The sequence below is a fragment of the Podarcis cretensis genome, assembly GCF_951804945.1.
Source record: "Podarcis cretensis genome assembly, chromosome: 13".
NCBI classification, from domain to species: Eukaryota; Metazoa; Chordata; class Lepidosauria; order Squamata; family Lacertidae; genus Podarcis; species Podarcis cretensis.
In genome coordinates, this window is record NC_137182.1 from 16,590,677 (window position 1) to 16,613,965 (window position 23,289).

The window sequence follows — 23,289 nt, forward strand, 5'->3', positions numbered from 1 at the left end:
TCTTGCCTTCCATTCATATCCAAACATTTAATAAATTTTATTTCTGCAAAAGGAGTTCTGTATCCTATAAATTTCCTGTGAGAGAGGTTTGTTTTCTCCATTTTTTCTACAGTCTTCCTGTTCTGATCATGTCCTGGACAGAATCTCTACTTCCGCTTTTTCCCTCCTTTTCCTGTGTACCCAAGAGCTGCAATTTCAACTATGTCTCTCACCATCTTTTTTTGTTTGTTACTGTTTGAGTCTAAGTAAGGAGTGATCTGGGTTCCCATTTTTTCCAATCAATTTTTTTTCTCCCCGCCGCCCCCCAGCCCTGTTGAAAACAGGCTACTGGACTAAATAGGATTTTGTCAAGCTTCTGAAAGGCTGCTCTTCTGTCATTATGAACTGTCTGCAAAACTTATGGGAAACAACTGATGTTATCCTCATGCTTCATGCAGGGCCATTTTTTGGATAACCTGTGGGGTTTTGTAGGGGAGGGGGCAGGCAATATATCGCTGTAGGGCCCCAAATGGACCACCATTGCAACATTGGGGATCCTGCTTAACAGTTACGCATTTATTAAAATTTGCATCTGTTGCTAAAGTTGCAGAACGACAAAGCAGAAGGAGCAATGGGGGAAATTGCGGTACAAGAATGGGATATCAACTCCGCCCAAGGCATGATGGATAACAGCAACAATGGGGGGAAAGACATAACATCTTGCAATGACAGGAAGAAACACCATGGACAGAATAACTGCCACACATAGGAAGAACAAGGACATGGGCAGGCAAACTAAGGCCCGGGGGCCGGATCCGGCCCAATTGCCTTCTAAATCCAACCTACAGACGGTCCAGGAATCATTGTGTTTTTACATGAGTAGAATGTGTCCTTTAATTTAAAATGCATCTCTGAATTATTTGTGGGGCATAGGAATTCGTTCATTTCCCCCCCTTCAAAATATAGTCCGGCCCCCCACAAGGTCTGAGGGACAGTGGACCGGCCCCCTGCTGAAAAAGTTTGCTGACCCCTGAACAAGGATATAGTTTGAGTCCCTCGCTTGTAGTTTTATAAATCATTTAATGTGTCAACACGAATAGAAGTTATTGATATTGCAGTAGAAGGGATTATTATTATGACTGAAATGTAATTGAAATTAGCAAGATTTTGGAACGCAGAAATAAAGCAAATCACCAATTCGTCAAATCTAGCACGGAGGGGGCCATTTTATCCAAATTATATAATTCGGTATTTGAACGCTTGGTATTAATAATTGTATTATAAATTGATATTGTTATAAGGAGGCTATTATTGGATTGTAAATGAAAACTAATAAAAATTATTATTAGGGAGGTTAACAGTTTTTTATTTATTAAAATTTACACACTGCTTGATTGTAAAAAACAAACAAACCCACCCTCAAAGCAGTTTACAATGATGCAAAACCTCATACAAAGACCTCCAGCATTCAAGTTTTTGGTTTTCCTCCTCAAAATGTTCAATAGTGGAACAGTATTCCATGCAACACGTTCTACAGAGCTGTCAATGTTGCTGTTTTTTATTTAAAAAACACACACATCAAAAGGTAAAATAGGCATTTATTCGGATGAGTCAGAAACACAATATATCAGGAGGAAGAAAAGTGGGGAAGGAATCTTTGCATCTTTAGAGATCAAAGTCTTTGACGGGGTTTTTTTAGGTATCATAACAGCCTGAGAGGATAAATGAAACGAGAAGCTAAAGACCAAGGCAGCTGAGCCATTACAGAACAAAAAGTGGGGAACCGAGAGGTGTCAGGAGGCAATGTCAACAGTACATATTGTGCAAGCTCTGAAGCAAAATAAAGTCCAGTCCCCCACAAGTTCTGAGGGACAGTGGACCGGCCCCCTGCTGAAAAAGTTTGCTGACCACTGTTCTATCCCATTGCCTCAGTCTGCTCCAACCCATCCTAAACTGATGTTGTGGTCCAGCACATCAGCTATATTTGTCCACCGCACACAAGTCTGTCCCAAACCCCATTTAAAAACCAAGCACGTTTGCTCTTTAGATGAAAGGTTTACTTGCCGGGGGGCGGTGTAATTGTCCAACAATATGTTATCAAAATAAGCCTCGCCAGAGTGTGACATGCAAAGGCCGCGCGCCACACGACGCCTGACGTGTCTGTACACACACACGGATACAAACGAGAGATAAAACACATCTGCTTCTAGAGACCGAGGGGAGGATGCTAAATCCCGAAGGCAGCCGGCAGATTTACCAGGTCAGGCTAACAAAGTTTTTTTAAAAATCAAAGACAACCCTCAGAGGCAAAAACCCGGCTACCAGAAAATAGGGAATATGGCAAGCAAACAAGCGACGCTCGGGGGACTCGATGCTGGAAACGTACTTTAAATGTATATTGGATGGATTTCCCCCCCAAATTGATTTTTGAATCCTGAATTTATTGTTATTCACGTTTTATACTGTATTTTATGCTGTTTTTGTTGCATCAGTTAAGTGTTTTAAATTTGTTGTTAACTGCCCTGAGCCCGGTTTTCTGAACCAGGAAGGGCGGGGTATAAATAAAAATTTATTATTATTATGTGAAAGAACGTTCCCTTCAGGAACTCCATTTTAAATGGAAGGGAAAGAAGAGGGAGTCGAGGGGGAGCAGCATGGTACAGTGGTCAGAGCTGTTGGCACAGCCAAAGACTTGGCCCCTCTGCCAATGCCCAGTGCAGATCGCAAGCCTTCAGTGGCAGCTCTGAACTTTGTCGAGATTATTCATGCTGCCATTTGCAATCTAAGAGCCTCAACAAACAAAGCGGTTAGGGAGGAAACTCATCCCACAGAGAGAGGGGCCTCGCTGGCACCTCCCTACCCAACAAAAAGAGAAGTCGCTTCCTTTCCAAACTGCCCAGAAGTGAAATAAGAGAACAAGCTTGGGTGTGTACATGTCAAGTGGCTGCACCGCCAGGAGACGTCAACAGGAAACGAGCAACGTTTTGAAAGAGGGAGCCGCAGTTTCGTTGCTTTTAAAAAATAAGTGGGCATGCTCACTTCTGAGCTTACCCCTCCAGGGACTTATCTGGGGCGCAAAACATATCTACGCAACAAAATTTAAGCAAGCCTAACTGGTCTGGCCTCCTCACGCTCAATCGTCTGAGGAAGCAAGGCTTAACGTGGGGCAAGGAAGTCTTTTCATGCCGAGGGCCGAATTCCCTTCTGGACAACTTTCCAGCGTCCAGAGGCGAAAGCGCGTGGAGCGATAGATTGCTATATATCTCTATACTTATAGAGGGGTTTTTTTGGGGGGAGCACCCTAAACGCTAGAAATTAATAAATGAATTAATGAATTATATACAGTGGTACCTCGGTTCTCGAACGTAATCTGTTCGACTTCCGAAACATTCAAAAACCGAAGCGCAAAGGGCTGGTTGTAAGTTCAAGTGGAAAAATTGAAAAAAAATGCAGCAGAAGCCATTCAAATTCTGAGGCACGTTTGAAAACGGAAGCAGACTTCTGGGTTTTCGGGGTTCAAAAACCGAAATGCTTGGCTTCTGAGATGCTCAAGAACCGAGGTACCATTGAATGTTGTGATATATTTTGAGTTTGTTCTGCAAACGGCCCTGAGACCTCCGGCTACAGGGCGGTATATAAATTCATTCAGTCAATAAATCAATACAACAGCAACGTTTGTTGTTTAGTTTTTTAGTTGCATTCTACTCTTCGTGACCCCGTGGACCAGAGCACGCCAGGCACTCCTGTCTTCCACTGCCTCCTGCAGTTTGGTCAAACTCATGCTGGTATCTTCGAGAACACTGTCCAACCATCTCGTCCTCTGTCGTCCCCTTCTCCTTGTGCCCTCCATCTTTCCGAACATCAGGGTCTTTTCCAGGGAGTCTTCTCTTCTCATGAGGTGGCCAAAGTATTGGAGCCTCAGCTTCAGGATCTGTCCTTCCAGTGAGCACTCAGCACCCCTGCAGTCCATGGGACTCTCAAGGGACTCTTCGAATAATGGTAGGATTCTGATTATTTGGGATGTGAAGGGAACATACAAGCTGCAGAGGAATTCCTCAGCAAAGCCCATGCAAAATGACCTGGCCTAGCTATGGCCATTAAAAAACCATATAGGCCAGTGAGGGAAACTGGCAATGCAAGGGAGCTGTCCTTACCCCTGCCCTGAGGTGTGGACAGAGGCTGGGGATGTGGAAGGTGGCCAGGGTAACTGGGTGTGAGGTGACAGGAAAAGTGGGTGTCCTGGGAAGAGGATGGGGGGGAACGAAGACAGAGAGCAGGCTGGCTGGCTGGGAGAGATGCCTTGGACCCCAGTAATGCACTGATGCGGGGAACAAGCCCCTCTTGAGTTAGCAGTGCTGTAAGATCAGGACTCCATCCAAACTCAGATGTTAATCTGAGTTAAAGCTATGGTTAAACCTATAGTTAAAGCTATGGTTTTCCCAGTAGTGAAGTATGGAAGTGAGAGCTGGACCATAAAGAAGGCTGATCGCCGAAGAATTGATGCTTATGGTGCTGGATGAGACTCTTGAGAGTCCCATGGACTACAAGAAGATCAAACCTATGCACTCTGAAGGAAATCAGCCCTGAGTGCTCATTGGAAGGACAGATCCTGAAGCTGAGGCTCCAATACTTTGGCCACCTCATGAGAAGAGAAAACTCCCTGGAAAAGATCCTGATGTGGGGAAAGATTGAGGGCACAAGGAGAAGGGGATGACAGAGGACAAGATGGTTGGACAGTGTTCTCGAAGCTACCAGCATGAGTTTGACCAAACTGCAGGAGAAAGTGGAAGACAGGAGTGCCTGGCGTGCTCTGGTCCATGGGGTCACGAAGAGTCGGACATGACTAAACGACTAAACAACAAGATCAGGACTCCATCCAAACTCAGATGTTAATACGTGAATAAATCATGTTTCTTAAGGCTACAGCGGTCTCTGCTGTGTCCTCAATTCTCCAAAGGAGGACGGACCCTGGCTGAGCACCAAGATCCCAGGAATCCCGTGCACAGCTCAGCAGGAATTGGGGTGTGCAGGGTAACAATAGATTAGCTCTGTACAGTAGATTCATTCCACACCCACCCACCTGTCTATCGTCTATCCTGGAAAGCAAGAAGCATTATCCCAAGCTGGAACATATTCCAGCCAGAAAACAAACTTGAGGAAGATTGTAAGCAAGTATGTGGTACCAAGACAGTCGTGAGAGCCGGACAGGGATGTCCCATCTGCACTACACATTTAAAGCAGTATCATACCACTACAGTGGTACCTCGGGTTAAGAACTTAATTTGTTCTGGAGGTCTGTTCTTAACCTGAAACTGTTCTTAACCTGAAGCACCACTTTAGCTAGTGGGGCTTCCTGCTGCCGCCGCGCTGCCAGAGCCTGATTTCTATTCTTATCCTGAAGCAAAGTTCTTAACCTGAAGCACTATTTCTGGGTTAGCAGAGTGTGTAACCTGAAGGGTATGTAACCTGAAGCGTATGTAACCCAAGGTACCACTGTATAAACCATCAATGGCTTCCCTCAAGGAATTCTGGGAAGTGTAGTTTGTCTAACAGTGCCGGTAGTTGTTCGGAGACGCCTATTCCCCTTGCAGAGCTACAATTCCCAGAGTGGTTTAAGAGCCAACTCCTCTTCCCGGGGAATGCTGGGAACCGTAGTTCTGTGAGGGGAACAGGAGCCTCCTAACAATTCACAGCATCGCTGGCAAACTACAGTTCCCAGAATTATTTGGGGGGGAGCCACAACGGTTTAAAATGGCACAATACCACTTTTAAGGTACAGTGTAAAGGGGGCCAGAGACCTGGATGGCTACATTCACACCCCGCCCAGGCCTGAAGTTCCCCACATTTTATTTAAAGGGTCATTTTAAAAGCATCCCTGGTAAACTCTCCAGGACAGACAGAAGAGTTAAAATGGTTTCAAACCAATACATTTTCCCAGAGGGACAGGATAATTCTAGCCATAAGGTTGCCAGAAGGCCATTGTCAGTCCAAAATACACAGCCCTCAGTATGAGAGCCCATATTGTTTTAAGAGGAGAACATTCAGCACATCAATTTTTTATTTCCGGACTCCAAGAATAGTAAAGTGGCTAGGCATATATATATATGAAGCAGCTTGATTATAATAGGAACCAATGTATTCCATAAGAGGGTACATAGAGGAAAGCAGTTTTGGGGAACACTAAGAACAGGTAAGAGTTCTATAGCCGGTGTTAGGTAAGGATTTACATTTTCCATCTCCCATGGTATCATAGACAGGCACCTTATTTTGCTTTTTTAATTCCAGCATTGGGGAATCATTATTGGGGCCGGATAGTCATCGTATACACAATAGTGGTGTTTGTGTAACAGGATGAACAGGCAGGGTTGCAAAGTCCACAGGGTTGTTTCTCCCGCCCATGTATATAAATTATTATTGCTATTATTAAATCACCATGATGATGAGAAAATTCCCTGTTGAAATTCCCCCTTCTCTTCCAATTCCTAAAGGTACAAAAGACTTGCTGGGATGGATCTGGAATTCAACAATCCTGGAACAAATGCCTACAAGTGTGGGTAAATTATTCAGTGGCTAGATGTTGGTTTGGAAGTATTGAACTAGGCCCATCTTTATTGTGCGGTCGGTGTTACTTCTTAGAGAAGGAGCGTCTCCACCTCCATCGTTCTGCCCAGACACTGAGGTCCAGCGCCGAGGGCCTTCTGGCAGTTCCCTCACTGCGAGAAGCCAAGTTACAGGGAACCGGGCAGAGGGCCTTCTCTGTAGTGGCACCCACCCTGTGGAACGCCCTCCCATCAGATGTCAAAGAGAACAACAACTACTAGATTTTAGAAGTCTAAAACTCTGGTACAGTGGTACCTCGGGTTACATACGCTTCAGGTTACATACTCTTCAGGTTACATACTCCGCTAACCCAGAAATAGTGCTTCAGGTTAAGAACTTTGCTTCAGGATGAGAACAGAAATCGCTACAACTATTTGGATAATCTCTAGCATGCTGAAGTTTGCTTTGGCAGCGATCAGTTTCAAGTGCTGATTTCTTCCCCCACGTTTCCTTCAACAAGGCTATTCTTGGCAAATAGGGCAAGCTTTTGCAAGAGCCGAGCTGAGCTATCGAAAGGCGGAAGCTACTTGCGCGAGCTCATTTCCTGTGCAGGCTCATCTGTGTACTGTGTCGTGTGTGCAGGTTAACACAAGCAACTGAACTTCTGAAAATGGCACCAGAGCAGGGTTTCCCAAACTGTGGAGTCGCCAGCTGGTTTTGGACTACAACTCCCATCATCCCTAGCTGGCAGGACCAGTGGTCAGGGATGATGGGAGTTGTAGTCCAAAAAAATGGTAGAGACCCAAGTTTGGAAAACCCAGCATTAGAGAGGGTCAGCAGGTAGAGATTGTTCATTGAATTGTGAGTTCTTTCACATTTTCCCCAAAACTAGGGTCTGTGTGTGTGTGTTCATTTCTGATCACATGGATAAAGGACCCCTGACCGTTAGGTCCAGTCGTGGCCGACTCTGGGGTTGCGGCACTCATCTTGTTTTATTGGCCGAGGGAGCCGGTGTACAGCTTCCGGGTCATGTGGCCAGCATGACTAAGCCGCTTCTGGCGAACCAGAGCAGCGCATGGAAACGCTGTTTACCTTCCCGCCGGAGCAGTACCTATTTATCTACTTGCACTTTGATGTGCTTTTGAACTGCTAGGTTGGCAGGAGCTAGGACCGAGCAATGGGAGCTCACCCCGTCACGGGGATTTGAACCGCCGACCTTATGTATCTAAATTTAATCAGTTACTAAATTGGCTCAGAGCAGACGATTAATACCTGAAAAGTCTTTGATCAGTTGGCAGTCTGGCTTTTTTCCACCTTCCCTAAGCATGTGTGACACAGATGTTTGTTCTTTGCAGTCACTTTTTCCCCAGTTCTCTTGTGCTTGTGACCCACTGGAGTTTGGATTATGTAAGAGAGATGGGAGGTGCAAGAGTTTCTTCCTTTGGGACACGAGGCTACTAACATTCTCTACTAACTCTGCAATCTTGGCCGGGGAGGTGAGCAGAAATCTCTCTCCCTGCCCCATGGTTAAACATCGACTGAAAAATATGTTCAGCCAGTCCTGGAAGGGATTGTCCTAAAAAAAAAGCAAAGTTTGTACTGCTAGATCAGGCATAGGGAAACTCGGCCCTCCAGATATTTTGGAACTACAACTCCCATCATTCCTGACCACTGGTCCTGTTAATTAGAGACAATGGGAGTTGTAGTCCCAAAACATCTGGAGGGTTGGGTTCCTAGATCCACGTTTGTCGCTGGAGACCCAGGTAGCTTCTGTGCCAAGAAGTGACTTTCTTAGACTAGTGTACCAGTTGCAGCCTGACTGCTGTTATCTAGGCCCCGCTAACCTTTAGGATTGACTGCTGTAGTGTGTTGCGTGTGGTGCTGTCGTTGGAGACCCCTCAGAAACTGTGTTTAGTTCAAAATACAACTACCAGGCTGTCAGCCGGGGCCAGTTAGCGGAAATATGCTTTGTCAACACTGAAAGAACTATACAGTGGTACCTCTGAACCCAGAACTTAATTCGTTCTGGAGGTCCGTTCTTAACCTGAAACTGTTCTTAACCTGAAGCGCCACTTTAGCTAATGGGGCCTCCTGCTGCTGCCGCGCCACCGGAGCACAATTTCTGTTCTCATCCTGAAGCAAAGTTCTTCTGGGTTAGTGGAGTCTGTAACCTGAAGCGTCTGTAACCCGAGGTACCACTGTACTGGCTTTCTGGTGCTTAGGTTTACAAACAGCAACCAGAGATAAACACACACAGACACACAGACACAACTTTTCTGGTGAGGCGCCCTGTCTCTGGGATACTGTCCCCAAGAAGGCCTACCTAGTGTCCACATTGTTTTCTTTTTAAATCTCCTAGGCTTTTAATTTAATTTTAACTTTCCTCACCTCATTTTAACATGCATTGCAGGGAGTTGGACTAGACCAGCGGTTCCCAATCTTTTTTTGGCTACCTAAGCATCTCTAAAATCCTGATGTGACATATGATTCTTATTATTCAAAAAGTGAACTCCTTTTCACATGGAGGAAGCCTAAAAGGCCATTAACTGTTAATAACTCATTCTCAAATTGCCCCCCCCCTTAAAAATCAAATTACCTCCCTGTGGGGTATGTGCCCCATGTTGGGAACCAAGGGACTAGACAGTCCATCAGGATCCCTTTCCAACTCTATAATTCTACAGTTCTATAAGATTTATTATCTCTTAGGTTCGCCTTGTTTTTGTAAACTGCCCCCCAAACTCCACCAAAGGGAGCTACAGAAATCTTATCAATGTATGTTTTTCATACGATTTTAACGTTGTGTACATCACATGGATATTTTTCACAAAAAAAAAGTGGCATACAAGTGTCTTTTCATAAAGCGTTTGGGCTGCCACCCTTACCTGAGAGAAATTACCACAGAGCAGAGCAGGACTTGTCTCCAATGAAACATGCACATATTGCACTGTTAAAGACTTCTGAGATTTATGACCGCCAAGGCTCTGAGCCTCCCCACTTTTAGTATCTTGTGGGTAGCACTGCATTTCCACCCAAACCATTCCCCTCCTCTTTTCTGAATGGAGAGAGGCTGCACAATAATCTGATGCAAGCTCAGCAAAAATAATATAAAGCTATTTTGGGATGGGCAGGCTAAGGCTACCGCAGCCCAGCCTCCTGTTGGCTTTGCCCTTGACTGAGTCACAGTTTCATTTCTCTACAAGAAGGAGGGAAACTTTTAAGTTGCAGCACAAGAAAGATAAAGATGGATGGAAGCCAGGTTTATCCTCCATGCGGGGAAAGTCCCCAAGGAAGCTCCGCAACCAGAGATGGCTCCATTTCAGCAAACCTGGCGTTGGGTCCCACAGGACAACTAGGGGAAAGAGCCTACATGATACAAATCCATGTGTGGGAATACTGGGCTTATCCACACTTTCTGCCCCACAACTTTGCAGCAGAGCTCTGCGCTGAAACGCTCTGTGTCTTGAACATTGCCCCTAGCTGTCCCCATGAGAAGCTGCTCTTTAAATCACATCAAATGTCACTTTGCGATTTCTGTGAATTGACGTTTGCGCCAATCGAGCTTTGAACAGTTGGTTTTTTGCAGGAAAAGCTCCGGGGCGAAAGAAAAGGTGATCGGAAACAGAGCTGTAATTCGTGGACCGTGCCTAGAAAGAGCAGAGGAAAATGTGGATAACACTGCTCTTGTGTCCTGCCATTCATTTGCCCCTCTCTTACAACTAGCATAAGGAGAGGGGTAGTAAGGTAAAGGGACCCCTGACCATTAGGTCCAGTCGTGGCCGACTCTGGGGTTGCAGCACTCATCTCGCTTTATTGGCCGAGGGAGCCGGCATACAGCTTCCGGGTCATGTGGCCAGCCTAAGCTGCTTCTGGCGAACCAGAGCAGCGCACGGAAACGCCGTTTACCTTCCCGCTGGAGCGGTACCTATCTATCTACTTGCACTTGACGTGCTTTCGAACTGCTAGGTTGGCAGGAGCAGGGACCGAGCAACGGGAGCTCACCCAGTCGTGGGGATTCGAACCGCCAACCTTCTGATTGGCAAGTCCTAGTAGTAGTGCTAATCATAATAATAGTAATATTTTTGTACCCTGCCCATCTGACTGCGTTGCCCCAGCCACTCTGGGAAGCTTCCAACATAAATAAAAACATAACAGAACATTACACATTAAAAGGCTTCCCTATACAGGGCTGCCTTCAGATGTCTTCTAAAGGTTAAATAGTTACTCATCTCCTTGACATCTGATGGATGTTCCACAGGGCTGGTGCCACCACCGAGAAGGCCCTCTGCCTGGTTCCCTACAGCTTCACTTCTCACAGTGAAGCAATCGCCAAAAGGCCCTTGGAGCTGGATTAAGACACACTTAATCCGCATGTGTTTTGTAAGAAATCGCACTGTTTATTATCGTACTTCAAAATTTGCTCCCCCACCTGCCAAATATTTGGAGTTGCTCAAGACTTCCCTAAAGCTTTTCAGAAACTGCAATGAGTAAAAACATAGCATAGTTATCATCAGTAGACTCCCCAGAAAGCGAAATTAAGGAATTAAGTTCACTCTTAGAAGGTCAGCTCTTGTGACGCCATGAGTGCTCATCGCCACAGCCCAAAGATGGGGCACCTGTGTCCCTCCAAGTGTTGCTAGACTCCTAGCCAGCCCAGCCAAATGATCAGGGATTGTGGGAATTAAGAGCAGCTGAAAACCCTGGCACCATTAAGATAAATTCAACAGTGTAAATAAATTTTGATGGATGTAATAATGGAATACTGAATGGTTTTGTTTTTGTAAAATATGCAGGGATTTATGTGAAATGAGCCATGGAAAGAAAAGAAGGGAAGCCGTTGATATCTTAAGGATGTAAAATGAGTATTTGAAATTGTAAAACAGAAAATTTAACAAAAATTATATATACAAGGAACACCTGGTGGCAGCAACAGCAGGACAGCACACCACCAGGAGATAAATATGATCAGCGAGGGAAGACTCAACTTCATCATGCATTAACTGAGTTTCAGATGCTTAGTCCCACTCGCTCGCCTCAAGAGATTCTCAGCGGGGCTGTGCTACCAGAGAACAACAGAATTGTAGAGTTGGGAGGAATCTTTTTACCCAACATGGGGCTTCAACACATGACCCTGAAATTAAGAGTCCCAAAGATGAAGGCAGGGAATGCCGCCTGAATAATCCTGGGTACCCATTTGCAACGCCTGTTCCCGATAGCACACCTGAGCGAAATTGCACCACACAAATATTTCATAGGCAACTTTGGCGAGGGAGCCTTGCATGGCTATAAAGCAGAATATAAGTACGGTGGGACGTTTTCAAAGTATGTTTCAAAGTACATTTTCGAACGTAATCCATTCCAGAAGACGATTCGAGCTCTGAAACATTCGAAAACCGAAAACTCTCTTCTTTCTTTTAAAAATTGCTTTAAACATCCAACAAACGAAAAACCAAAAGATAATATAAATTACAAAAAGTAAATAGATTTGTTAGAGCACGACTTCTGTTATGACTTCCAGTCGCCCCCTCAAGAGTCCTGGGTTACTTTATGCAACACACTTTTCGTTATCGCTCCAATCATATCCCGTATCATTAATTTTATAAGATTTTCTAGGTTTCTACAGGGGTCCTTCTAAGCCTGCCAGAGAATTCACATTTTTACAATGCTCTTTAAGTTATTTTCTGTAGATGCCCCACTCTCTAATAAACGTTTGGTCTTTATTATCCCTAATTCTTCCTGTTATCTTTGCTAATTCTGAAAATTCTAATAATTATGCCTGCCAGTCCACTTTGGTCGGGACAGAGTCTCCTTTCCCAATTTTGGCTACTAAGATTCTTTCTGCCACTGTTGCATATAGGAAACCAAAAACTCAACAGCTGGCATCTAGCTGTAGGCTTCAGGATCCTGCACTCAGCAGAAGCTGCATGTTCAACTTCCAAGGTGCGTTCGAAAACCAAAGCATTTACTTCCGGATTTACGGCATCCAAAAACCAAAACATTCATCAACAGAGACGTTCGAAAACCAAGGTACCACTGTAATACGACTCGCAATCGAAGGGCAACAGGCAGCCACAAAGATCAGTGGCTTGCCTTGCTGAGAATGAATGGGCACACAAAACAAAAAAAGGCTAAACTTGGCTAGCTCACTTCTCTCTCGCATAGACGGGATGAGTTTTGGCAGCGACAATGGGGCTCCGATCAGCAAGGAAGCTGGCAACTCTAAACAAGACCTTCAAGACTGGGATTCCCAGCCACTGGAGCCAGCCAAGACAGAGAGAGAAAAGGGCTTTTTCATCTCAGCACGTGCCAAAAAGGAAGAAGAAAACGAGGTGAGACTCATCTTTTTGCATTTCTCTCCCAAAAGGACTTGGATTGCAGACAAGTATTGGGTTGTTTGGAACATGCTCAGCAGCCATGTGATCCAACAAAGTCTTTGGGTTGTCAGTTTTTTTATATAAAAAACCTCAAGGAGGCCTCAGCAGCTTAACAATTGCAGCAGATCTTGGAGAATGCTGAAGACCTATCTATCTATCTTTCTTACGTATTGATTTAAGATCTTCCTCTACACCTGAGGCTAAGGTACAATAATAGTGGTCTCAGCAGCCGAGTCTCGACAACTGAAAGCCAAGCAAGTCCCCACACCCAAGATTAATAGTGGGATAGGAGAGCTGAGAATAATGCAAATATATTTCACATCTGGCAACCCATGTCCCCCTTTGGTTTCAGATAGTACATGGGTAAAGGGACCCCTGACCACCAACTCTGGGGTTGCGGCGCGCATCTCGCTTTATTGGCTGAGGGAGCCGGCATACAGCTTCCAGGTCATGTGGCCAGCATGACTAAGCCGCTTCTGGCGAACCAGAGCAGCACACGGAAACGCTGTTTACCTTCCCGCTGGAGCGGTACCTATTTTTCTACTTGCACTTTGACATGCTTTCGAACAGCTAGGTTGGCAGGAGCAGGGACCGAGCAACGGGAGCTCACCCCGTCGCAGGGATTCGAACCGCCGACCTTCTGATCGGCGAGTCCTAGGCTCTGTGGTTTAACCCACAGCACCACTCGCGTCCCAGTACATGGGTAGATATCTAGTACTTATCTAGTACATGGGTAGATAAGTATAAAAAGCCCAGGGCACAAATTTTCATGGCCTTCTAACAGCTATGGTGGCTCATTTACCAGAAGCAGTATATTTAAATGACCTCAGCCCAGTATACCTGAAGGAGCGTCTCCACCCCCATAGTTCAGCCCGGACATTGAGGTCCAGCTCAATGAAGTTACAGGGAACCAGGCAGAGGGCCTTCTTGGTAGTGGCGCCTGTCCTGTGGAACGCCCTCCCATCAGACGTCAAGGAAATAAACAACTATCTGACTTTTAGAAGACATCTGAAGGCAGCCCTGTTTAGGGAAGTTTTTAATGTTTGATGTTTTATTGTGTTTTTAATATTCTGCTGGGAGCTTCCCAGAGTGGCTGGAGAAACCCAGCCAGATGGACGGGCTAATAATAATATTAATAATTTAGCGTTAACTGTGAAAGTGTATACTTGATTCTGACCAAACCAAGTCTCCTGATATATATTTAAAAATGTAAATCATTTCCATGTAGCTCCTGGGCCAAGGGCTTCCTGTGTGTTCTATGGGGCAAGGGCATTCTGAGCCCCCACCAGTCCCCTGTGCCTAGCAAAGGGGAGGAAGGGACAGTCATGAAAATTACAGAAGGGAATTCCTATTCTGCTACACAGCAAGACAGGCATCCCCAAACTCGGCCCTCCAGATGTTTTGCGACAACAACTCCCATCACCCCTAACATGACCAGTGGTCAGGGATGATGGGAATTGTAGTCCCAAAACATCTGGAGGGCCAAGTTTGGGGATGCCTGCAGTAAGATGTGGGGGACAGGAGGGGGGGAGCATTTTAATGCACGTAGGATAGCATCTTAAAAAGCAGAGACATCACCTTGCCAACAAAGGTCCGTATAGTTAAAGCTATGGTTTTCCCAGTAGTGATGTATGGAAGTGAGAGCTGGACCATAAAGAAGGCTGATCACTGAAGAATTGATGCTTTTGAATTATGGTACTGGAGGAGACTCTTGAGAGTCTCATGGACTGCAAGAAGATAAAACCGATCCATTCTGAAGGAAATCAGCCCTGAGTGCTCACTGGAAGGACAGATCCCGAAGCTGAGGCTCCAATACTTTGGCCACCTCATGAGAAGAGAAGACTCCCTGGAAAAGACCCTGATGTTGGGAAAGATGGAGGGCACAAGGAGAAGGGGACGACAGAGGACGAGATGGTTGGACAGTGTTCTCGAAGCTACCAGCATGAGTTTGACCAAACTGCGGGAGGCAGTGGAAGACAGGAGTGCCTGGCGTGCTGTGGTCCATGGGGTCACGAAGAGTCGGACACAACTAAACGACTAAACAACAACAAAAGGATAGCAAACAAACGAAACCCTAAAAACCTTGGCTATCTCTGGTCCACCCCGATCATCGATGGTGAGGAACCCTTCATGGACTCAAGCCCACATTTTCTCTTGGCCGAACTTCGGGGCCGTAGAACAGTCAAGAGAAAATTGGGTGTGTGGCCACACCAACCAAACACCACATTTCATCCTCAGTTGGGTTGCTGGGGTTTTTTTGGGTGGGGAAGGTACCATTAAATGGCAGTAAATTGATGATTAGCTTACACAGTCTACTGGGAGGAATCTATTGGGATTTCCTGCCTCAAGCTTTAAAATCTATTGGTTTGACTCATTTCTGTCTCACACAAACTCTGATAGCGGAAGACAGGGCTTTCAGAAACGTCAATGCCCTGATGGAAAAGGAGAGTAAGCCAACATAGGTGTCAGGGTCGGCTTAGGACATCAATTCACTCATCCCTCCTTGGACAGAGACAAACAGGACAGAAGGCCGGGGAAGCAGTTCATTCTCAGCCTCTTCTGCTACCCACGGCATAAGACAGGGGTGCAAAACCTGCAGCCCTGGACTACATTTCCCAGAATCCCTGGCCACAGGTGGGACTCATGGGAGTTAAGAGTGCAATAACATCTTGTTGGCCACATGTTTTCCATCCCTGGCATAAGAAATGTCAAGTGAGTGTAGGAGGGACAGAAAATGATCCCCACTTTCTGCTTATTTCAACAACAACGCTTATGCAGACTTTTGTTCCTCAAATGCTGAAAGTGCATCCCATAAATTATCTCAGTCGTTCGACGGACAACCCTGCAAGGCAGTCCTATCACCCAGACAGTTTTTAGGGAAAGAACTGCATAAATTAAATGCAAGACCAGCCACTGTTAGCCACAGTAGCTCAGATGACCTCTTTCCAAACACAGCTTGAGTTGACACAGTACAGTACCTCCTGGGCACCAAGAAGCTGCTGAAACAGAGGGGAAACCAGGACCGTGTAGGAACTCCATAACTTCCTTGCTTACAGCACAATCCTACCCATGTCTACTCAGAAGCAAGTCCGGATGGATGACAGCTAACAGAAGGTTGAATCCTGACAAGACAGAAGTACTGTTTTTGGGGGACAGAAGGCAGGTGGGTGTGGAGGACTCCCTGGTCCTGAATGGGGTAACTGTGCCCCTGAAGAACCAGGTGCGGAGCCTGGCAGTCATTTTGGACTCACAGCTGTCCATGGAGGCGCAGGTCAATTCTGTGTCCAGGGCAGCTGTTTATCTGGTACACAGGCTGAGACCCTACCTGCCCGTGGACTGTCTCGCCAGAGTGGTGCATGCTCTAGTTATCTCTCGCTTGGACTACTGCAATGTGCTCTACGTGGGGCTACCTTTGAATGTGACCCGGAAACTACAACTAATCCAGAATGTGGCAGCTAGACTGGTGACTGGGAGTAGCCTTGAAAGACCTACACTGGCTCCCAGTACGTTTCCGAGCACAATTCAAAGTGTTGGTGCTGACCTTTAAAGCCCTAAAAGGCCTCGGTCCAGTATACCTGAAGGAGCGTCTCCACCCCCATCGTTCTGCCCGGACACTGAGGTCCAGCTCTGAGGGCCTTCTGGCGGTTCCCTCCCTGCGAGAAGCCAAGTTACAGGGAACCAGGCAGAGGGCCTTCTCGGTAGTGGCGCCCTCCCTGTGGAACACCCTCCCACCAGATGTCAAAGAGAAAAACAACTACCAGACTTTTAGAAGACATCTGAAGGCAGCCCTGTTTAGGGAAGTTTTTAATGTGTGACATTTTAATGTATTTTTAATCTTTGTTAGAAGCCGCCCAGAGTGGCTGGGGAAACCCAGCCAGATGGGCGGGGTATGAATAATAAATTATTATTATTATTACTCTCCAATTCAATGGGGCTTGCTGCCAGCTGAATGGGGTTAGGACTGCAGCCTTACGAGATGTCCATTCTGTAGCAGTTCTGATGGGGCTCTGAGCTGAAGAAGACCACCTGGAGTCACAACTTTTGGATCTGGAAGCTCTTCCCCCTATAATTCCATATGTTTGGGGAGTGGTCAGGATGGTGCCAGGTGGAAGAGGCTCTTGCTTATCACTTCACAGGATCCGGGCTGAACATTAGCATTGGAAACAAATGCTCTTGACCACAAGCTCTTGAGATGCCACCTAGCTTTTGTCGGCAAGGCACCACGAATGCTGCAGAAATCTTCCTACAAACTCCAGTGCTTGCGAACTCTTTCTTCAGCTCTTAGTTTTGGGAGAAGGCTGCCTTAAGGAGGGAATGGGGGGTGGCAAGCCATTCCACACACCTACCCCCCAAAAGCAAGATGCTGGCAAGTCCTTTGGTCAGTTGTCATATGACTGATTCCCTTGCTGGTGAATTGGCAGCTTAAAGTCAACACCAGTGGTACCTTGATTCCCGAACGTCTTAGCTTCAAAACAAATCGGCTCCCAAACGCCTCAAACCCGGAAGCGAGTGTTCTGGTTTGCGAACGCTTTTCAGAAGCCGAACGTCCGACGCGGCTTCCGATTGGCTGCAGGAAGCTCCTGCAGCCAATCGGAAGCCACGCTTTGGTTTTAAACAGTTCCAGGAATCAAATGGACTCCTGGAACGGATTAAATTTGACAACCAAGGTACCACTGTACAAGGGAGCTAGATTTGCTTCAAGGGACACCCACTGCTGATCCCTGCCCCTAAACCCAAAGAAAGAGAGAGTGATTCAATTCAAAACCACCCCCTCCTGGTTTTGTGCTACTTATTGTCTAGATCTTCTTATTCCCAACCAAGAGAACTGAGTACAGTGGTACCTCGGGTTAAGAACTTAATTCGTTCCAGAGGCCCGTTCTTAACCTGAAACTGTTCTTAACCTGAAGCACCACTTTAGCTAATGGGGCCTCGCACTGCCACTGTGCCGCCACCACTACACAATTTTTGTTCTCATCCTGAAGCAAAGTTCTTAACCCGAGGTACTATTTTTGAGTTAGTGGAGTCTGTAACCTGAAGCGTCTCTAACCTGAAGTGTCTGTAACACGAGGTACCACGGTAACATCTTTGGTTACAAAACTATGTCTATGGAGGTCCTAAGATGGAGACGGTTACTGAAGATATACATTGGTGGGTTTCCTCTGCAAAGACCTTCCTCTTGCAGTTGAATAATAGATGCCGAGTCTCTAGCGTGTGCCTGGCTTGGAAACAACCCAACTATGCTCCTCACACCCCTCCTTTGTTTGCAAAGGCAGGTTCTGGGGGCCACTGACTGCCCCAGATCTTTCCAAAGTGCCTCCGTACTATTTAATATTATCTACAAAGTGCAAATTATTAAGACATTTTATATACAGTAAACTGCCTGTTCTCAAACACACACACACAAGATCACACCCTTGGCTAATCAACGACTTTCAGCACTGCCTTCAATTCCACAGTAACAGCCGCCAATGTGCTTAAAGCGTTATAAACCACAGAACGGAATCGTAGAACTGTAGAGTCGGTGGGACCCCGAGGGTCATCCAGCCCAACCCCCCTGAAATGCAGGAATCTTTTGCCCAGCTTGGGGCTTGAACCCACAACCCTAAGATTATGAGTCTCCTGCTCTGCTGACTCTCTGTGTGTGCACAAGAGAGAGAGAGAAGACCAACCCTTTTGGCAACAGTAAGAGCTCTTTGAGGAGAGGAGACAGTCAAGGCAACGGTGAGATGGAACTAATCAACTTTAAGCAACCATGTGCACATGTTTCTCAACTCAGAGGGTTGGATGAAACCCCAGAATTAACACACAACCCAGCTCCCTCTTCCCGCAAGGAAATATTCCACCGGGGCACACGAGCTCCACTTCTCCCCAAAGAAGTCAGCCTTCACAAGTGTGCATGCAAAAGCGGGAGGCCAGCTAGAGGCGTAACTCCCAAACATGTCCCCAAAGCTAAGATTTACAGATCTCACACCCTCCGTCCTCCCTATAGCTGCATAGCTCCTGAAAGGATGCACAAAACACAAACTAGTTTCTTAACTGCAGGTACAGATGCAGCTACGGTTGCTGAAACCCTGTGGTTCTGTCCCATCGGAAGGGGCGTCTGAGAACATCCTATATGAGCCAAAAAATCTGCAATCAGCCAACTCAGAGCAAGGCCCTAAGGGCACTGCAACCATCAGTGGCTTTCGAGGAGGAGGGAATTGGTTTGGGGGAACATCCGAGGCTGTTCTGGCTACTTCACATCAGTTTAGCACCAGCTGTTTGCAGAACCTAGTTTTTTTATCCCCCTTAGGGTGTCTGTTGTAGACTGCAGACTAGCCTCGGGAAATACTGGAAAAGACCACTTGAACTCACTGGGGAGACTGGGAGGGGCTACACAAGGACACCTGCAGATGAATGAATCCGAAGCAGTCTCCACCCTCACATGCCTCTAACTTGGGTGAGATTCATCCCCACCATCAAGGCAGGTGTGAATCTACTTAAAATCATTTCCAGCTGTGCTCATTTTGACCCTTCTACCAATGCTTTTGTACTTCCAATTTGCAGGCTGAGGTTGCTTCCTTCAGAGAAACCGTGGCACCCCAAAGTATTCAGCAAAAGGAAATAAATAATAGTAATAGTAATAGTAATAATGGTGGAGCAGGAATTATCGGCTCCTTACCAAGTAATACCAGCCCTTTAAAACAGAAAAGGAAGAGGAAAAACCTTCCCATTTCACAGCAATAGGCACTGAAGAGAGTGGGGAAATTTATCTTTGAACCTCTCTTTAACCACACAGATTGCAAGTATGACTGCACCCCTTGCTAGATTAGTTTTCCATTTTGGGGTGTGTTAAGAGAACGTCTTTAGGGTGAAATGAAGGCATGATGGGTTTATGGGAGGGGGGGAGAGAAGAGGAGGAGGAGGAGGAAGACCAGACAGACACTTACCAGTACGTGGGTGAATCGTTCTTCCAGTTCCCCAGAGCTGGGCATAGGTTGCTTGGGGGGCGCTGGCTGCTTGGGGGGCAGGGGTGACGAGGCCGTGGGCTGGCTTTTAATCTCCTTCGCCGGAGACATCTCCATGCTGCTAGCTGCATTGCCCATCCTCAGACTGTACTCTTACACACACACACACACAAATCTAAAGCACTACAAAATTAAAATATCCAGGATATTTTTTTTCCTCCCGGGGGAAGAGGAGAAAAATGTCAGGGGGAATAAAAAACAAAAAAATACCCCAGCAACTTTCCCCACGTCTGCCAAATCGGAGGAGGAAGGCAAAGGGGAGGAGGAGGACTTGCTCCAGGAACTCCCAACACGTGTGAATGTGCGATTCTTCCGATGCATCAGGTCAACACAGTCAGTTGTCCATGCTTCTCTTTTTCCCCCCTTTTCTTTTTTTGCTCCTGCCGCGGCCTAATTCCAGCAAGCAGCTGGAAGTGATGGAGGGGTCGCCAGCACAAGGTGACTTTTCAACGCCTGTCCTCTGGGGCCGGGGCCACCACCATGATGGGCAAGCAGCTTCGCCTGGCTGGTACCCAGCTCGCCTCTAGTGCATTTGCAGCGAGCCCCGTTTCCTAAAAGGGCATCCCCATCTTGTCTCCGATTGCCACGCGTGCTCTTCAGAGAAGTCCGCCGCCGCTGCTGCTAAACTTCCCCCTCTCCTCCACCCAAAAAAAGAAAAGAAAAAGAGGAAGAACCGAAAGCAGCGGCGGTTGCTCTCTCTGCACAGGAAATCGGGCTGCAGGTGCCTTTGAATGCAAGAACGCGAGCACAGGTCGAGGCGGAACTTTTGCTGCAGCGCGTTGGTTTTTTTGGAGGGGGGATTTTGCAACCCAGGAGGTGCAATCCCTCTTGCTCTCCTGCCAGCATGCAAGCTCTCTCTCTCTCTCTCTCAATTTGGCGAAGAGCAGCACCAGCAAAAGGCGGCGGCAGCGGCAGCAGCAGCAGCTGCAGGAGGAGGAGGAGAACCGCACGGTTTTTGCAAAGGCAGCGAAGATGAGTAGATCGCCAAAGCTGGGCGGAAAGAGGAGGCGGAGGCGGCAGGAGGAGAGGAAAACGCAGCGGCTCGCCCATGCCCAATTGCAGTAGCCATGGCCTGAGGGAAAGAGGCGAGGAGGGCGACGCGGGAGGCGAAGGAAATAGCAGAGTCACCTGCTTGCTGGAGAAATGAGGAGCGGCGGCGGCTTAGGATTGGGAGCACCAGGCCGGCGGAGCGAGCGCTTTCTGGGTCTCAAAGCCCCCGGCTTTCGGTTTCGCGCTGCCATGGCTACTTCATCGGGAAAAAAGGGGGCTCGATTTCCCAAACGATTTCTAGATCTATGGGCGGTCATCTGTCATGGATGCTGGGGCTGAGATTCCTGCACTGCAGGGGGTTGGACTAGATGACCCTTGGTGCCCCTTCTAACTCTAGGAGTCATCACCTTGCCAACAAAGGTCGGTGTAGTTAAAGCTATGGTTTTCCCAGTAGTGATGTGTGGAAGTGAGAGCTGGACCATAAAGAAGGCTGATCGCCCAAGAATGGATGCTTTTGAATTCTGGTGCTGGAGGAGACTCTTGAGAGTCCCATGGACTGCAAGAAGATCAAATCTATCCATTCTGAAGGAAATCAGCCCTGAGTGCTCACTGGAAGGACAAATCCTGAAGCTGAGGGGCTCCAATACTTTGGCCACCTCATGAGAAGAGAAGACTCCCTGGAAAAGACCCTGATGTTGGGAAAGATGGAGGGCACAAGGAGAAGGGGACGACAGAGGACGAGATGGTTGGACAGTGTTCTCGAAACTAACATGAGTGTAACCAAAGTGCGGGAGGCAGTGGAAGACAGGAGTGCCTGGGGTGCTCTGGTCCATGGGGTCACGAAGAGTCGGACACGACTAAACAGCAACAAGATGTGATTTTCTAGGTTGCTTAGGAGCACTTAGATATTACAGTTTGGCACAGGGAGGGATCCGGAATCGGGTTCTGCCAGGATCGAGCCCTGGTGGTGGTGGTGGGGGGGAACGAGGAAGGCGCAGCAATGCAATTTTCAGCTCTAATCGTTCTCTTTCCGGGTGGGTGGGTGCGTGGGGAATCGCGTGGGATTTAGGGGAAGAGAGGGCCGCATGTCGCCCAAAACCTCTCAATGAATGGAATAGAGAGCCGCACCGACGTGTGGAGGATGCGCGGTCGCTTCCTTGGTCCTGCGACCCCCTTCCCGCCCCAAATCGTCACCCCACTCCTTCAGGGTCCAGGTCATGCACCACGAGGCTCCCTCGTTTGACCGGCTCCTCCTCACCCATCCTGAACTCGGGAGAGGCACGGAATCGAGATCGGAGGCTGATTTCCAGGAAAAGGGAGAAGAAGCGACGTTAAGAGGTGTTGCCAAACCGATTTGCATCGGGAGCAGCCGGCGCATCTGCTGAAGTCCACCAGGCGAGCCGAGCTCCCTCTCGTGGCTGCTGGGAGAGATCTCTCTCTTTTTAACCAAACTGGAAACAAGCTTCTGAAGAAGAAGAGTTTGGATTTGATATCCCGCCTTTCACTCCCTTTAAGGAGTCTCAAAGCGGCTAACATTCTCCTTTCCCTTCCTCCCCCACAACAAACACTCTGTGAGGTGAGTGGGGCTGAGATACTTCAAAGAAGTGTGACTGGCCCAAGGTCACCCAGCAGCTGCATGTGGAGGAGCGGGGAAGCGAACCCGGTTCACCAGATTACGAGACTACCGCTCTTAACCACTGAGTCACACAGGAGTCTTCTTCTGAAAAGAGATTTCGACTAAGCATCAGGAAAAAAAACTTTCTGTTCAACAAAAGATCGGAGGTTGTGGACTCTCCTTCCTTGGAGGTTTTTAAGCAGTTTAGATGGCCATCTGTCATGGTTGCTTGAGCTGAGATTCCTGCATCGCAGGGGGTTGGGCTAGATGACCCTTGGTGCCCCTTCCAACTCAGCCTTACAAATTTCCAAGCACTAAAGTTTGCCTTTGTTATGCTAACGCGTGGTCTGCCAAACTTGGGTCTCCAGCTGTTCTTGGACTACAGTTCCCATCATCCTTGACCACTGGTCTTGCTAGCTAGGGATGATGGGAGTTGTAGTCTAAAAACAGCTGGAACCCCTGCACTAATGCTTGTTCCCCAGAGAACAAAAGCCCCAAGAGGAGAGGGGTTGTTTGGTCGCTCAGAGTCTTGCTGGCCCTCCAGTTGCTTTCGGACTACAACTCCCATCAACATAGGCCATGCCTCTGATACTGATGGGAGCTGGAGTCCACATGGGGAGCTGCAAATTCCCCAGCCACGATTAAATAAACCCTGTTTATTTTACAGTCATACCTCGGGTTGCGCGATTTCGAGTTGCGCACCACACCAAACCCATAAGTACGGGAACTGGTTACTTCCGGGTTTCAGTGCTTGTGCATGCGCAGAAGCGCTAAATCACGTTTTGCA

The 23,289-nt window shown here is 47.3% G+C and overlaps 1 protein-coding gene across 1 annotated transcript in view; it reads right to left on the reverse strand.

Moving 5' to 3' along the window:
• Window positions 1-21,298, reverse strand: part of FMNL1 (formin like 1) — a 113,163-nt gene extending 91,865 nt beyond the window's left edge. Inside the window, exon 1 of the mRNA XM_079950199.1 lies at window positions 19,820-21,298. Within this exon, the coding sequence (XP_079806325.1) occupies window positions 19,820-19,975 (156 nt within the window). The 5' untranslated portion in view covers window positions 19,976-21,298. The remainder of the gene's footprint in view (window positions 1-19,819) is intronic.
• Between the last annotated feature and the right edge of the window lie 1,991 nt (window positions 21,299-23,289).